This window comes from Anabas testudineus, chromosome 5 (genome assembly GCF_900324465.2).
Source record: "Anabas testudineus chromosome 5, fAnaTes1.2, whole genome shotgun sequence".
In the NCBI taxonomy this organism is placed as follows: Eukaryota; Metazoa; Chordata; class Actinopteri; order Anabantiformes; family Anabantidae; genus Anabas; species Anabas testudineus.
In genome coordinates, this window is record NC_046614.1 from 11,910,019 (window position 1) to 11,926,204 (window position 16,186).

The 16,186-nt window shown below is 39.0% G+C and overlaps 2 protein-coding genes across 5 annotated transcripts; both read right to left on the reverse strand.

Annotated features, from left to right (window-relative positions):
• Positions 1 to 979: 979 nt before the first annotated feature.
• On the reverse strand, positions 980 to 11,571 carry larp4ab (La ribonucleoprotein 4Ab). 4 transcript variants are annotated; one of them, XM_026348053.1, is made up of 15 exons: positions 11,157 to 11,571; positions 9,379 to 9,517; positions 8,858 to 9,017; positions 8,221 to 8,357; positions 7,894 to 7,997; positions 7,585 to 7,695; positions 7,416 to 7,469; positions 6,433 to 6,657; positions 6,182 to 6,276; positions 5,738 to 5,950; positions 5,493 to 5,544; positions 5,139 to 5,315; positions 4,939 to 5,060; positions 4,677 to 4,854; positions 980 to 4,341 (listed from the first exon to the last, which is right to left on the reverse strand). In XM_026348053.1, exons 1-15 carry the CDS (start codon positions 11,157 to 11,159, stop codon positions 3,964 to 3,966), a joined length of 2,148 nt encoding a protein of 715 aa, XP_026203838.1. In that variant the 5' UTR covers positions 11,160 to 11,571; the 3' UTR covers positions 980 to 3,963. The 4 variants fall into 4 exon arrangements, with proteins under 4 accessions (XP_026203838.1, XP_026203836.1, XP_026203837.1 ...); XM_026348051.1 differs by having other exon boundaries at positions 8,858 to 9,104; positions 11,157 to 11,570; XM_026348052.1 differs by lacking the exon at positions 11,157 to 11,571 and having other exon boundaries at positions 5,151 to 5,315; positions 8,858 to 9,104; positions 9,379 to 9,523.
• A 1,219-nt stretch (positions 11,572 to 12,790) lies between these two features.
• Positions 12,791 to 15,609, reverse strand: pfdn5 (prefoldin 5). The gene is made up of 6 exons (XM_026346601.1): positions 15,508 to 15,609; positions 14,887 to 14,989; positions 14,592 to 14,623; positions 14,397 to 14,471; positions 14,173 to 14,278; positions 12,791 to 13,926 (listed from the first exon to the last, which is right to left on the reverse strand). The coding sequence occupies exons 1-6, from the start codon at positions 15,571 to 15,573 to the stop codon at positions 13,841 to 13,843; spliced, it is 468 nt and encodes a 155-aa protein (XP_026202386.1). The 5' UTR covers positions 15,574 to 15,609; the 3' UTR covers positions 12,791 to 13,840.
• Between the last annotated feature and the right edge of the window lie 577 nt (positions 15,610 to 16,186).

Genomic DNA, 16,186 nt, shown 5'->3' on the forward strand with positions numbered 1-16,186 from the left:
TCGTGTTTATGTCGTGAAATACATCTCCTGAAAACTTTCAACATCTGCATTAGGGTTATACGGTTAGTGACTGATGGTTGATGACGTCAAAATCCGGTAAATCCTGTCAAGGACTGTTTTGAAGGACGGTCGCAGTGCACGCGTTTTTCACTTTCTCATCAGTCGTTATGTAAAAAATAAAGAAAATTAAAACGTCGTTTAAATTTGGCGGCGGGGTGGGGGGGGGGCAGCCACACAGGCGCATGTGTTACTCTTCACCGTATCGGAAGCAATAACAACGGTGTGCAAATAAACATAAGACTGTTTAAAAATAAATCTTTATTTTAATACATCAGGCTCAGTAATAAAATATTTACTTAACAGAGATTTGTGACCCCATTTTTGATTGTGATACAAGACTGAATTTGCAAAATAATAATTCAAAAAACAAAAAAACAAACAAAAAAAAAAAAACCCACAGCTGCACCTAAAAAAACTGAGATGCACATTAGACAAGATCAAGTGTAATAAACCGACAGTGTTGTGTTTTTACAACCAGCTCAGCAGTCCCGTTCAGTGTAACCAACAGATGTGCTCATGGTTCTTGCACTCTTTAAGATGAAATCAAACACTTAAGGCACTGGAGGTTTGGTTCGAGACAACAGTTGTATGTATTCAGAAGCAGACCGTGTCTCTCAGTGTAAAGTTGTGTTGGAAAAAAAAACCTGGCTTGAGGACTAGGTTTGGGAACCATGATCTAGGGAAAATTAATGTATCCTCCTAAACCAATAAATGTGTAGTTCTTTATCTCCACACAATGTTCATTTCAACTTGTGACTGCACATACTATTAAAATGAAAGGAAACCACAAAAATTATACACATTTCTGAGCAACATGTTTACATTTCCTGGACTTAACAAGTGTAATCTGCTCACTGCTGTACACTCTGTAGGTAGATGTACAGACCAGCATCAAACTCAGTTGTCATTACATCCAACCTTAAAACATCTGCACCCATTTATGAATATTAAAGAAATGCTGAATACCATGAAAAGAAAAACATTAAAATGCAACTTAAAGACAAATGATACAGCAGGAAAACAAGCACATTATGTACAGACACTCAAGGTACTACATATAGACATTCACTAAATCAAGCTCAAAAGTGTTTTTTAAACCAAATCAGACTATATTCACAAATCCTTTTATAAGTAAGGTAGTAAATAAGTAATTGAAATGGACAATGTAGAGAATCAGTGTTACCTAATTAAATGGACCCGATACTATCGCTGGCTTTATATTTAGAAAAAACTACTACAACCAAGATACAGCAAATTACTTGAATAATAATAATTAAAAAAAACAACAACAAACAAATACATTATTGCTGCTCTTGAATTCCCTTAAACCCTCCAATAGGGCTGAGTAGTTTACATTCAAATGCTAGCCACCAACAAATCTTCAAGATGTACTATTCTCTACAAATTTTACTATAACTGCAAATACTATCCATATACTACTGTCTGTTACCCTAGTTAACAGACAGATGTCTAAAGTTGATCAGTTCTGAGCAGTTTAGTTTAGCACTAGTTACTTTTAACTAGTCCAAGTGGAATAAAAAAAAAAAGAAATTACCCAGTTGTGTGAAACGGCAAAACCAAAGTTAGTGGCTAACATGTTAATTTTGCTTGGTGAGACAATTACTAGTGTACATTGCAGGGTTACTGCTCATGCATACATCTAATAACTGCCATTAACAGAAGATTTGGCTAAAAACTACTTGTCATATGTACATTCATGTGCTATATATTTTTTATTTTAAACGATAAATACTTACTTGAACAGGAGTTCTATCACTCACTGCGTTTGCGTGTACTCTAGTAAGTAGGTTTCTCTAGTAACTGGTGAATGAGTTTACATTCCCTAAGAAACCTGGCTACTGGTAATCTGCGTATAGATGCAGGAATGAGTAATCTGATTTCTCATCTACTGTTGGCCTGATTTAAGAAGCATGGTTTAAAGATTGTATCTGTATAGACAGAAAATACCACTTCCTGACCTTTCCTTTTGCTAAATGTCAGGTAGGTGATTGACAGCACCATCAGAGGGGGACAGCTCCACTTCTTAGCTGATAGTAGCAGACTGGTGAGTGTCAGCAGTCTTGCTTATGCACATGCTCTCTCAAAAAAAGCTAATTAGAAACCCGCTTACGCGTATACATGGCAGAGTTCTAAGAGAAATTTACCTTGGGAAATTGAGTTTCTCTAATCCCCTAGCCCGATTACGGTTTCCAGGTTTCCCGTTTACAAGACCTGGTTACTTGAGTGCATGTAAACACAGATTCAGTCCTGCAGAAATGACACAAGACCTAGCATCACAAAGACAGTTGTGAAGTCACTGAAAGGTTATAATCATTACACAATTGTGAATCAACCCATGTAGATTAAGTATGCACGAGTATTAACTGTAGAGCAAGATGACGCAAACCTGAGAGTTTTTTCCAAACATTATTTCTCCCTCAAAATGCAAGCCTATTGTTATGACTTGTGGAACCAATACCAAGACACGTTCATGACTAAAGAGCTGGGCAATATGGAAATTTGTATCACAATATTTTTTTCATATCTATAGATCTATAAGTTAAAATCACTTTTTCTGTCCATTTTAAATCTTTACTCCCAATTGAGATGTGGAGGCACTTAAATCTGCCATTTTTGATTTTCATTTTTTCAATTAAGTAGGATATTACATGTGTGAGATCACTGTCTCTTTGTTTTCTGTTCTTCGGCTCTGGAATGTGGACACCATCAAGTTTGTTGTTGTATTGTATCACACTGGTTGTTAAACCACCAACATTTGCTTGGATCCGAGACCAAAGTTTTGCATTTTGCATGCTCTAAATTATGGTACTGCTTAAGATGGAAAAACGATAAATGCATTACCTGTCTTTGTAGGAATAGGCTTTTGATGTAGATTTTAGTACACACCACAAGTTGGACTTTAATTAGGCAGAATGTCTCCACGCTATCAAATTTCTGACCCTTCTTTTCAACATTGTCATTTGAGCCTTGGACTGTGTCCCTCAGGATGTTTTTCTCAGCAACGCTGTTGCGAGTTTCCGTTAACATTTTCCATTGTCATTTTCTCTTATCTCGTCCTACTCCTGACGCAGTGCTGTGCACAGCTGCAGTAGTCAAAACATTAGCATGTGTTGCTTCTAACAGCTAATACTATAGTGTCATGTGGCTGTAACTTTTTCAGCCACATGATTGTTCATGCAGTGCAATTCTCATCACTGGCGTTTTGTGCCAAGAAGTGGATTGATTGGGCTCTACTGAATTAATATCATGTCTAAGAGTTCTATCAAGGAAGGGTTATTTCACAATGGACATCATTATTGTTTTATCACCCAGCCCTACTTCACTAATAAACAGGTTTTGATTCCATTTGATTAAATCCCAACATTTCTGTATATCCCCCCATCACATTTCATTTTATAAACAAATCCCCAAACATCTGCTGGAAAGCTAAAGAAAAACAAACTTAAAAAAACAAAACAAAAACAAAAACAAAAAACAAAACTGAAAATAAAGTGTCTTAATTGTTTTAGATTAGATAAGTTTGCTGTTAGACTACCTCATATTCCCAAGATTCCACACACACATACACACACACACGCACGCACACACACAATTTAGCCTGATTATGGTACATCCTTTGTTATGGTTATATTACTTTTAGCAAAGTATTTTCTAGCCTCAAAAGTCTGCAACTTTGTCAGACAATAGGCATTTTAGCATTTTCCTTAAAGGAAAAGTACAGTCTTACCAAATAATTTCATATCTGCAACAAAAAGAATCTTTGACAGTCTGTCAAATGAAGTATATCTTTTCTATTTACAATATAATATATTTACATATTTGTTGTTTTTTTTTTTTCCTTTTGTAGTTTATGTTTTAGCAGTTTCTTTTATTTATCTTATTTTATTTTGGTGACCTTGGGGGAATGTTCTGTTCTTTGCCACTCTGCCTGGCTCCCTGTTGGGGTGGAAACTGTTTGCCACTATTCAGACCTCTGTGATGTTCCCGACTCTTCAAGCCTGCACCGCGGATTTTGACTTGGCCATTTGCCCCTCTGAAGGAGCGTAGTGGCTGTCGAGGGGGGCGACCCTCTCCAGCTTTCTCTGGCTTGTCTGTATTGCGCCTAGAGTTGGGTCGAGGCTCTTCAACCTGGTTGACCTTGAGTTCCTGCAGGGGTTGGCTGGCGGTAGAAGCAGGAGTTGAAGGAGAGGGCATCTGTACTGGTGGAGGGTCCTTGGCCATCTTCTGGCACACTTCTGCATAGCTCAGCTTTCTCGCCCCCTGATGATTAATAGATATTACCGTGTTAACAAAAAGGTCCAATCACAGAAGTGGATTATGCAGCATTGGCAGTTTGACAAGTTTCTATAAAATTGTGGTCTCTTTATGCCTCTAGGACACATTTGGAATCCACTGAAACTGATAATCTAAGTAGACAGTTGTCATTAACCACAAGAAACAAGCTACAAACATTCCAGAGTAATTGGAAAACCTATAGACAAAGCATATAGTATTTGATTTTGACTGTTCCAATGAACGACTAATCATTTATGGAGCTATAAGTTGATGTTACAGTGAGCTAATAGAGGGCTTTAGATAAGGAAAGCAGGCCTTACCTGGTCTGATGTTGGAGTTGTGGGAGAAACAAGAGGAGCTTCTGGAGAAACAGGCTGGCTGCAGGCGGGGGGTGCAGGTTCTGAGGCTGCTGGAGAGAACGACTGTGTACACGAGGAGATTATCCCTTCTGTAATGGGAGTTTCAGATTTGTCCTCTGCCTTTACCGAAGAAGAAACACTGCACAGACAAAAAGTATGATTTGTCACTTTCAATGAATAAGCCCTTGTTAATCACAGACCTTGATTTCAAAGTAAACTTCACCTTGAGAGCGGTGGAGCTGCTTTTGGCTGGGTCACAGGCGTAGGTGTAGGTTTACTCATTGGGGTCACAGAACCTTCTGAGACGGTTGTGTGCTGGGACTCATTCGCCTCTTGGCTCACAGACTGGAGAGAAAAAAATTCATATATTTAGACAACTGTAACATAAATGTTGCTAACAAATGATCTTAACAAGACATTTACCTTGCTGGTCACCTTGCTGGTCACCTTGAGGCCACGTACAACATCAGAGAGGCGCGTCTCTGGCATTGTTTCCTCCTGTACACTAACTACACATCCGGGCAAGGGAGGAAAATTGGAAGCTGCCAAGTCAAACTTTGGTGCAGGTGGTTCTTTGGCCTCCATCAGAGGGACAGGTCTCTGCAATTTGTAATTCCGTGAAAGTCAAAGAAATGAAAGGACTAAGCCCTAATGAAGCTTGTCACAAAACATAATGACAACTTTTTTGAGAGAGCCTACAAATTTTTATTTTAAATATTAATGTAAAAAATTTGTGAGGACTCCCAAATATAGAAGTGTAAAAGTGTGTATGCTAACCGTGGTGTGTTCATCTTCTCTTTTCCGCCTCATGCCTCTCTGGTTTCCTCTCCTTCAATGGAGACAGAAAATAAAGAATTCACATTAAAAAGACCAACAATGATGCTGTTATTGTTATTGTTATTGTTATTGTTATGAAACTATGGACTGGAAGCCAAAAATATAAAGATCGTGTTACCTAAAAATAAAATCACAGTACACACACACACATAAACACACACACTATAACGATAATGTTCACTCACCTGCCCCGTCCACCCCCGCTCAGATCTCCGCTGGGTATGGCGGTTTGCAGAGAAGTGTCTTTAACGTTAAAGGAACGCAAAGAAACCGGTTCTGAGGTGGCGCCAGTCTGTGTTCCTGGTGGACTTAAAGGACTAGTCAGCCCATCCATTAAAGTCCCTAGAAGCGAAGGTGGCAACACATCAGCAGGCCTTTGCTGACCTTTCCCATGGTTTCTGGGAATAAACAAGACACATTTCTCAAATAACCAAATGTTCAGTCTACCTTGAAAAAACATTTCATAATTTACAAATAATTTACACAGATATTTTTACACAAATATTTAATCTGTAAAATAGTAAAATTAGTTGTAGATAATTCTTCCAAATAAGTGGTTCTGAATTCAGAACTGAATTCATTTCAAGAACTTGAACAGCATTTTTTGGGATGTCAAGACTTGCACTTACCGGTTCCTGCTTATGGGTCGATGGGTGTTTGAATTTGTTTTATAATTCCCGGGACCACTGTAACCATTAATGAATGCACCATTAGGGAAAGGCGCCTGTAGAGCAGAAGTGGGGAAATCCAATTACACAATGAGTTCCAGAAATAGAAAAAAATACATTCTTGGAACAATAAGAATATTGCATTAACTCTACAAGCAAGAGCTAACAGACATCTGAGAGAAAACAAAAACGTATTGCATTCAGGTTCTCACCAGTGGTGTTTCAAAGTAAGACATGACTGAAGGGTTGACTGAAGTATTCCAAGAAGGTGACACCACAGGATAGACAGGGTACTGCTGCTGAGGACTGTACAGCTGCTGCATATAGACTGAGGAACCATACTGGGCCTGTGGTTGGGCATGCTGATTGTGCACACTTGAGTCCACACTTTGGAAGGTGTTCTTCCCATAGAATGTGTTAATGGCTTTAATGCGGGCCTAATAAAGAGACAGAAGTAATGGAGAGGGTTTTCTTTTTGTTACGATTGAACATGTGAAGCTTCTACTGTTGCGAAGAGATCTTCATTGTCCTTTAGTCCCCTCAGATCTCATAATCTCACGGTCATTAGGCCATAGTACACTGCACTGACTAGAGAAAAGAAGAGGGAAGGGGGGAAGGGGGAGGTACTACAGTACAGAAAATAAGATCAAGAAGACTTAGAGAGAGCTAGAAATGAAATATTTCTCTACACCAGCCACAGTGCATATGGTTCCTTCCAAGCGCGATACTGATCATCACTGGGGTTTAGACACAATCAACAAAGTCACTACCTCACCTACTTAAAAAAAACAACAACAAAAAACACAGTGAAATCAAAGTCCAGAAAATTGTCTTAGATAACTGAAATGTAAATGGTATACGTCACACTGTGATAAGAGCAATCAAACTGTCTGGAGATACGCTAGAGAAGAAATCACTGGATTTTCTTTCTTATCTAGTGGCTTTATGCACAAATCCCAAGGTCACTCCTGAGGCTACAGCTTAGTCAACCGGCCTAGCCTAGAGGGCGGTGACATGGCAGCTGACAACACAAGTAGTCATGTGACAACAGGCTTTTTAGGTTACATTTTAGTATAAGGTAGAAACAATAAAATAAAAAACAGTGATATGACCTAAGATGATAACCCTACTGAATACAACCGACACCCACCTACTGAATAAATTACAAGACACAAATTTTAGTGGCAGAACTCACCATAATTGGTTTTCCCTGGAACATTTTCACTTCCTCTCTCAGGTATCTGTAAGCCTGAGGATAAACAAAAATCAATCAATGTTGATTCTAATGTGTGCAGTCGTATGACAATTAAATTGGTGTATTTTGTTATCAGAATGAAAAACAGTATTGTGCTTATGAGACATACCTGTAGCGCATCCATATCGGACTGAAATGTTATGTACCAGTTGCTATTGTGTGCAAACTCAACACTTAACACTTTCGGACAGCTTTCACTCTTAAAAAGAGCCTCCACTTCCTGGGAAAGACATGCAAGATGCATATTACACTTTTACAAACCACAATACAGGGAGGCAGGCGATATAAGTTGCTGTTGATAACTTATTCTTGTCAGATTTATTTGATAACAGTGTAGCTAAGGACAACCATGCAGGTAGCATCTTCATTGTAACAAAAGCTATGAAATAAGATGTGTGGATGTTGTGGAGGACTATACCTCCACTGGTGTAGTCTCTGGCACTTCTCTCAGAATAATGATGCAGCGACTGTGGTTAGGTCGGACCTTCTCTCCCGTTTCATCAACCTGCACCATGGGAGAGGCTGTAATAAAAGAAAAAAAAAAAAACATAAATGCCATGAATAGACAGTTATCTACAGGTTACACACCTTACATACAAGGCTTGTACTATTTTTACTACTGTTTAAACGCTTAGTATTTTTATTTCCTTTGCTTTTAATGACTTGTACTGTCAGCTAGGACAGGCCCATAATTAATTAATGTAAGTATTTCTCACAGATTCTGGGAGAACAGTGGCTAGAGTACCTTGCAGTATTTCACGAATGAGTTCCATGTCAGTGGTAAGGGCTTTGATGTGCTCCATGCAAGCAATGGTCCAGATGGGAACAAACTGGTCACTGTCCATTTGAGATATCAAGTATAGGTCCTTATATAGGTTCTCTCTGCAAACATGCAAAACAACATTGGTTTGAACAAATATTCAAAATGTTGATGCTCTTTACCTTTTCTACAAGTGCTGCTACAACAATTAAGGCTTTCCGCCACAATATTATCACAAAAACCAAACAAACAAGAAGTCACATATGAACTGCTGTATGCAATAATGTGTATGAGTATACTCACTTTTTGTGCACCAGCTGTAAATTCTATCAATTTGATGCATGTGTGTCTTATTTAGGGGAATATTCAAGAACTAATCACCTTGTTCTGCTTGGCAGGAAAACAGTGACAGCCTACGAATTTAATTCCAATCAACGGCTATTAGGCCAGTTATTGATGGGCCTAAATGACATATACTCAACTGAGAAAATAATTGATTTTATGCAATTAAACATACCATGTCCTTAGGTTATTCACTACTACCATTTTCATTTATTTTTTAAATCTGTGTGCACATATACACTCCAGCCAGTGTCATTTTGTACAGTGTTACAATACTCACCTAGAAAAGCAGAACTCAAGCTGCTTCTTCAAAGACTCTCTAAGGCTCTCCTTAGACATTGGTTGTTCCTTTGAAACATCCTCATCTGTGGCTAATTCACACTGGTGGTCAAGGACTAAATACTCCAAGTCAGGATGGTCGATGCCATTCATAGTTCCCTCTGTGTGTACAGGGGCAGAGTCAGCAGCGCCATCAGCACAATCAATGTCATATCCTTTACCCTCCCCAGAGGGAACATCTGAGTAACCTAAGACACAGGAGACATGGATTAACAAAATGGTTGCGACACAACAGTCATGTTTACACCACAACATAATGCTATAAAACAGGCTTTGTCATGATCTGCATTTCATGTGTACCTTAAGACAAGGACAATAATTCTGTCATCTACAATGTCTACCTGCAAGTTTCCTGTTAATGTTTAGTAAGTGTGCATCTATACATAACACTTCAGTGTTGTACCAAGGCAGGACAGGGATAGGTAGGTTTAGATTATATGACAGAACTGAAGAAGCTCATACCATCTGTCATCTCAGCAGGTGGAGGGTAAGTCTGCAGCCAAGCAGACTCTTCTGTGCCCCCTGGGATGTCATTCTGGTGGGCAGGTATTTCCTGCCACACTTTGGCATTGGGATTTAGACCTGCTCCATTTGTGGTAACCTGCATCATTATCAGAATAAAGCGAGTAACAGATTATAGTTTTAGATTTACACCTTACATAATAAATAAACATGTAAAAGAAACATTGATGTTACAGCATCCTGACAGAAGGAACTGGTATTAAAAACGAAGTTCTAAAACTGGGGTCGGGATGGTGGTAGAGTATTTTAATGGTGGATGGAGATCAATTATCTATTGGACATTTTACAGTAACTGTACAGAGTTGTGTAGTGTGAGATTGCTGTCCACTGTATAGTCTAATATTAGATTAGATATTAGATTTCCAGCTGTAGCTCTGCTACAGTCTTTCTATGACTGCCCAGGTTTTAAACTAAAGACATAATTTCTTCAGACATTAAACATTATACATTTTACCAAAACACATTAAACTTTTAATACCATGCATCAGATATAATTAGCACTTGTGTTTCTTATTGTAATATGTTTTCCTACGTATAATAAATGTGTAAGATGCCAGAAAAGAACTAAGAAAAAACAAGTAAGTTAATATTAGGTAATTCTGTTCAACATAACCAGAAAACCACAGCATTGAAACCGCACAACATTTAGATCCGACTACTACTCAACCAATCCAATGAATGAAGTGTAAGTGTATTCATCTGAGCAGCTCTAATCCAGCTTTCCGTGTCAGCACGTAGTCTCTCATCAAAACATCTCCACTGGTTTCCATTGGCTTTCTTAACTCCGTACTCCGCCTCTCAACGGTCACATGGAGCCGTACATGGCGCTGGTCCGCCTCTTACCTTCAGTGTGACTTAAACAAGGCACTTTGACCTGTCATCCATTTCAAAATCCGAGTGTGTTTCAGTTTTAGATGCAGAGGCACTATGCTTAGTCTCATGACATTTCAGTACAACCCGTCTATTATCTAAATTGTGGTTTCAATTCGATGGTCGTCGGTTTGCAGAGTGAAACAAAGTGCTGTTATTCTGAGAGTCTCAAAGAAAGAGCACATGGCGCCGACGTGCCCATGCAACGACATTCAAAATGCTAACGTTACCGTTTCACCTCGCAACCGACTTTTAACATCAATAACATGGCGTGTGTGCCTAAGTTAGCCGTTTTCAAAGTTACCAACTTAACGAGCTCCTTCAATAGTGAAGGTCTCCGCGGCGCGGTGCTATGACCTTTATCCCGGGAGCGCCGATAGCCATTTAGCTTCAGTTGTGTAATAGCTAACATTTAACACAAATCACGTGTAGCAGTTGGTCCACATGTAACGGAAGGAAATTAAGTCAACGATTATATATTCAGCCCAACTTATCATGGGGTGTTTTATTACAATCATCCCCGCTTTAATACCCTGCTAAACACGTGTTAGCAGGATGGGGCTGTTTGGCAGTCTACCATATGTTAACACTAACGTTAGCGACATATCAATTACCAGTTTTTAGCTAACTAGTTTAATACAGAACTGTACGATGCGGTCGTGTTTTACGACTTTAGCCTTAGAAAATGTGTTTGACAGGCCGACAGTCACACATGATTCCTGCATGTAAGGTGTAAAATTACCAGCTCTAGCAGCGTTAACAGGTTTAGTCGGAGTTCCGACGAGGAGGAAGGACGCAAACAGTTCGTCGCATGTTAGCTAGCGTCTGTTTCCAGGCCCCACACTCACCATGCTGCTTCGATCCTCGCCTTCTTACGGCTGTCCTGTCTTCTGTTCCGGGGGTTTTAAGTCTCCCGTCGGGTTTACCGTGCTGTGAAGGGGTTTCTGTAGACGCTAACTCTAAATCAGTGGCCGCTCTCGTGTGTAGCGGGCCGCCGACCTTCCCTCTGCGTAACCGTGGTCTCCCCGGCAACTGGTAATGTCGTAACACGAGCGAGCGTGCGCCGCGCGGACCACAACTTTCAGAGCTGCTAGTAAAACTTCTCACCGGTGACTTTTGTTTTTAATTAAAGCTGTTTTTAGTAAAACGCGTTTCCCATCGTCCGAATCGGTCCTCCGCTCAATTCCTCATCCCACAGTCCAGCTCGAGGCGCGGCGCGTCCAGCATGTGACAGCTGCGTCGCGTGTCTTCCAGCGTACGTCCCGACAGGCCGCACTCCGCCTCCGCCTCCGCCCGGCAGCTGCAGCGCAGCGAGTCCGCGCACTGCTAACAACAAACACGTACTCTACACAAGCTGATATCTCTCACGATATACTGGGCAAATATATGGTGCAAAGTTTTAAACACGGCAAAAACACCAAACATTATGCAGAACGCCATATTATTTATTTATTGATGCATCGATGTTTAAACATCCCTAAGGTAAATAAAGTTGGTGTTCATTTTAACTACTTTATGTACCACCGCATGCCTAATGCATATTGATTCATTATTTATTTTTAGGTTATATTCTTAAGTGGAAGTATGCATGTATTATCAGCATAAGAAAAAATGAGTTGACTGTTGAAACAAGCTTTTTAGTGTTGTAGGTTGAGATGAAATGTTTTTTTAATGTATTTTATAGGGCACGAACTAATTATTTCCCTCACATTTTATTCTTTTAATTTTTATTAATTAGGATCGCGTCACCGAGAGGCCAAGTCTCCTGTGCAGAACACCCTGAAGTAGTATGACCTCAGTCTGACCTGATTTGCAGAGTATGAAAATTGAAACAAATGACCTAGAGCAGTGGTTGCCAAACCTCGTCTCACAATCCCCCGCCCTGCTCGTTTTCCCCAACTACACCTGACCCACCTACTGCTCATTACCTGGATCAGACGGGTTCATTCATTTAGAAGCTGGAAGATACCATCTGAGATGAGGATAGAGTGGGGAAGACAAAGTGAAGTGGTATGTTCCAGCTTCTGAATGACTGAACACTCCTCATCCAGGTAATTATTGGTGGTTATGGCAGGAACAGTGGAGAAACGTATGGCAACACGTTCTGTTTTATAGCTTAATCTAGAACAGATCGCATTAGCTTTTAACAAAATTTAAACTAGTGTAGTACAAAATTACAATACGGAATTTAATGTGCTTAGTTATGTTCCTAATGGCAGCACACAGTTGAGCATGACTCAAAGTCAAATCTCAGTGAATAGGACACGACTCTGTGCAAAATCTGCAACCAGTGCAGCTAAATTCAGTCAACCTTCAAGAAGTGTTTAACTTATAACTGTACTGTGTTGACTTTATATTCAAGATTTTAAATTAAAATGACAACTGCTCACATGAAACTGACGTTTATCAAGATCAAATTGCAATATTGGGGGGAAAAAAAGACAAAAACTATACTATACTAAAAACCATGTTGCAAAAAGAATACTTGATCAAATAGTTTAATAGTCAATTTTGTCCACATAAAACCAATTTTAACAACCCAATTGGTGTCAAAATGCCATTCCACAAGTGTGATTTTAAGTCTTCAAAATATGCACAAACATTTAATTTTAATTTCAAAAAATGTAAAAACTGGTGTAAGACAACACATTGATGCTGTGGTCAAGTTACCTTAGTTGAAACACTGAAATGTTTGATTGAACAATTTGCACAGGAAATTATTTTCCCCAAAGTTTTCCAGTCCTGTAATCACTCTTTCAGTTCTGGTTTTAAGGATCCACACAGGGGATTTCACTTGAGGCTGATTAGACCTCTTCACCAGACTGTTGCTGTGTACACACTTCATCATGTAATTCCCAGTTCAACCTGAGTAGTCTGACTGACCGGAGTAAGTGAAAACACCTGTGGGGGGTGTACAGGGTCTTACAAGTGAGAGAACAAGATGGTCCACTTTATACAGAAGTTAATAGTTTTCAAATGTTTCTGGCGCTTAATGTCTTGACCGACAGCCGTCCCCAATACTAACCATCCGTGTCTTAAAGTCTATCTATATATCAGCAACATTAGACTAATAATGATTTCTTCCTGCATCAACAGTCTGCCATCTATGTCCACAACCAGATTCTAATGTTAACAACTAAAAGTCTTGCAGAGGGTTTTGTTTACCTACATTTGTGCTCAGGTTAACAAAGTCTGATGAGTGACAATTTAGTTCTTTGTAGAGACCATCTTACTGAGGGATGTGCAGCAATGGAGATAAAAGATCTGTTATGTTCCTCGATAGCAGAGAACTTTTAAATTATGGAAAATCTTTGGACTCCAAATTCATTAAAACTGACAAACTTGTATATACGAGTGACCAGGTCTTTGCAGTTACTTCAGATAGAAACAAAAGCATCCCTTTTTATTCTTGTGCATTTAACATGACTTAATTAGATTTTCTTGTACTACAACAGCAAATGTCAACTTTTTGCACACAAGCCTTAATGTGCCCCCCCCCTCCCATTATGATCAGTTCAAACAGGTGTTTTCCTTAAGCCTTTGTGGTCCCAACCACTGGTGATGCCTGTTGACTCTGTTGTAGTTGCTGGATCTTCACATTCATTACTTCAATCACAGCTATAACACAAAACATAACGTATTAAACACATAGTTGTGCATTCTTAAATAAAAAAACAAGGTTGCTGCTGAAAATGTATGTAATTAAATAAAGAATACTTTCCAAAATAAATTTATCACACTTCCAAAAATGTACAAACTGTATGCAAACCCTGCATGCTAAATAACTGGAGTGGCTTTACATTAGAAAAGGTTATAGGTGGAGATCAATATATCTATTAAATTTGTGCAGTAAATGTGCCTTACCTTGTTTCATAGCATGTTTTTCCTGAAGGGCTGGCTGAATTTTCTCTATCTGCTTTGTGAGGAAGTCTATTTTGCGTTTGAAGAAGGCTTTTGAGTCTTCAACATTCTACAGATAGAAATACAGGAGCAGATTTACTATTTACATAATAATGATCTGACTTATGTGATAAATCACTTGGTAAAAACATGAAAATAATAAATTATTAATGCTCACATATGTTTACCTTTTCAACATAATACCCTGTCCCCACATCCACTAAAACGTGTTCCACATCATTTAATGTTCCGGGGACGTACATCTGAGAAGAAGCCTTGTTAAGGAGAAGCATAAATATCTCACGAGGCATTGAATCTCTTTAAAGGTACATGACACAAAACAGCAAAGTATTGGTTGTTTCAAAAAACAAAAGAAAGGATACAGAACTGGTAAGTGGCACAAGCAGTTCCTTTCCTGAGAGAGAAAGGGGAAAAAAGATGACTAAATAATAATATGAACCTGCAGATGGTAGATAATTTCATTAACTTCCATACATGTATACATGTAAAGACTGTAATGACATAGTTATAAATAATAAATAAATAAATAAATTATACAATATATATTATTATCTGATGGAAAACAAAGCAGTGCTCCAACACAGCCCGACAACCATATATATAATAGCAAATGAAGAACCGCTGCCAAAGGCTCTTGTAAAAACATATTTTACTTACCTTTATTGTTTTTATTCAGGACATTCAAACTATCTTTTGCTTCAACATACTTGGTCTGGACAACTTTGAGCTGCCCTATTGATGACGTCAAGAACTCAACCTCCTGCAAAATTCACAAAACAACTCAGATCAATGTCAACACAACCACACCTGTCAGCTGTGTGGGGGAAATCCACCATTAAAAGCCTGCACTCCTCTATGTTTATTATAATGTATTCATATTGTAATAACCTGCACATATTACAAATATTTTATGTAATGCATTCAGATCATAAACGACGCGCTTCAACTCTTTGTAATAATAAGATAATAAAAAACGACAGTGATGGTCAACAGAGAGCCAACACGTTTTTTAAATCAGGCCTCCCATAACAAGAGTGATGCACAGATTGAAGATGGTAACACATGGCTGTGTGTTGTTGAAAAGCTTCTCAAAGACAGGAGGCTGACAGAAACACGCTGAGTAACTGGATCCTTCACTGAGGTTGGTGCCGTTAGCTTCAACTAGCTAACGTTAGCTAGCCAACCGAGCGTCTCGCTTCTATCCAGATCATCGGGCCAAGAAAGCCGATGTACAACAACACACGCGGGACTGAAATACACTAAACTTGTTCATATTACCTGATCTAGTTGGGTTTTCAGTCCTTCTAACTGAGGGAGGGAGAGGTCTGTGAGATTCACCGCCATGTTGGAACCGCGATGCTAAGTGACTTCGTCAGTGACTGCTTCCGGGTGAAGGAGCCGTCTTTAGACTTTAGATCTGTAACATCGCCCCCTGCGGTACGTTTCATACTTCACACCATGAAGTATACATGCATGCACAAGTGATGTATATGAAAATTCAGAGCTCCTCATGCTTTTAGTTTAGGTACTTAAATATAATTATATCATATAATTAGTATATTTCATTTCCCTCCCTCTTTCCTTGTTTTTGAGCTCCTAGTTGATGACATAAGTTGATGAGTTCAGATAAAGTCATCTGAGGAAGGAGACAGTAACCTCTGTAGTAGGAGTATAGACTGTACATTATTATATACCTTTTTAGTTATATAGTTTAGTTTGAGTTTTATCAGCACCACAATGGATTCAGAATAATAACTGTAAATGTAACCATGATTTTTAATACTTGGATGCAAATCCTTTGTAATCAGTGACTGCCTGAAGTCTGAAGCCCACAGACATCAACACATTCCAGACCCATCAATGCTGTTGACCAGTGCTTTCTGTTTTACCAATGTTTCCAACTGTTGATTTGGCCACACACAAGGTTTTTGCCATATAGATTTTTTGTTGTTTTTTT

Bases quoted from the DNA above. Each gene is read 5' to 3' on its own strand.
- pfdn5 (XM_026346601.1), bottom strand. From the start codon at position 15,573: ATGGCGGTGAATCTCACAGACCTCTCCCTCCCTCAGTTAGAAGGACTG. The intron at 14,990-15,507 runs GTAATATGAACA...TGAATTTTGCAG, and splicing joins TGAAAACCCAACTAGATCAG to GAGGTTGAGTTCTTGACGTC. The intron at 14,279-14,396 runs GTAAACATATGT...TTCTATCTGTAG, and splicing joins CAGGGTATTATGTTGAAAAG to AATGTTGAAGACTCAAAAGC.
- larp4ab (XM_026348050.1), bottom strand. From the start codon at position 9,523: ATGCAGGTTACCACAAATGGAGCAGGTCTAAATCCCAATGCCAAAGTG. The intron at 8,358-8,857 runs GTGAGTATTGTA...GCATGTTTGCAG, and splicing joins CTTGAGTTCTGCTTTTCTAG to AGAGAACCTATATAAGGACC. The intron at 5,316-5,492 runs GTTAGCATACAC...TACAAATTGCAG, and splicing joins GAGAAGATGAACACACCACG to AGACCTGTCCCTCTGATGGA.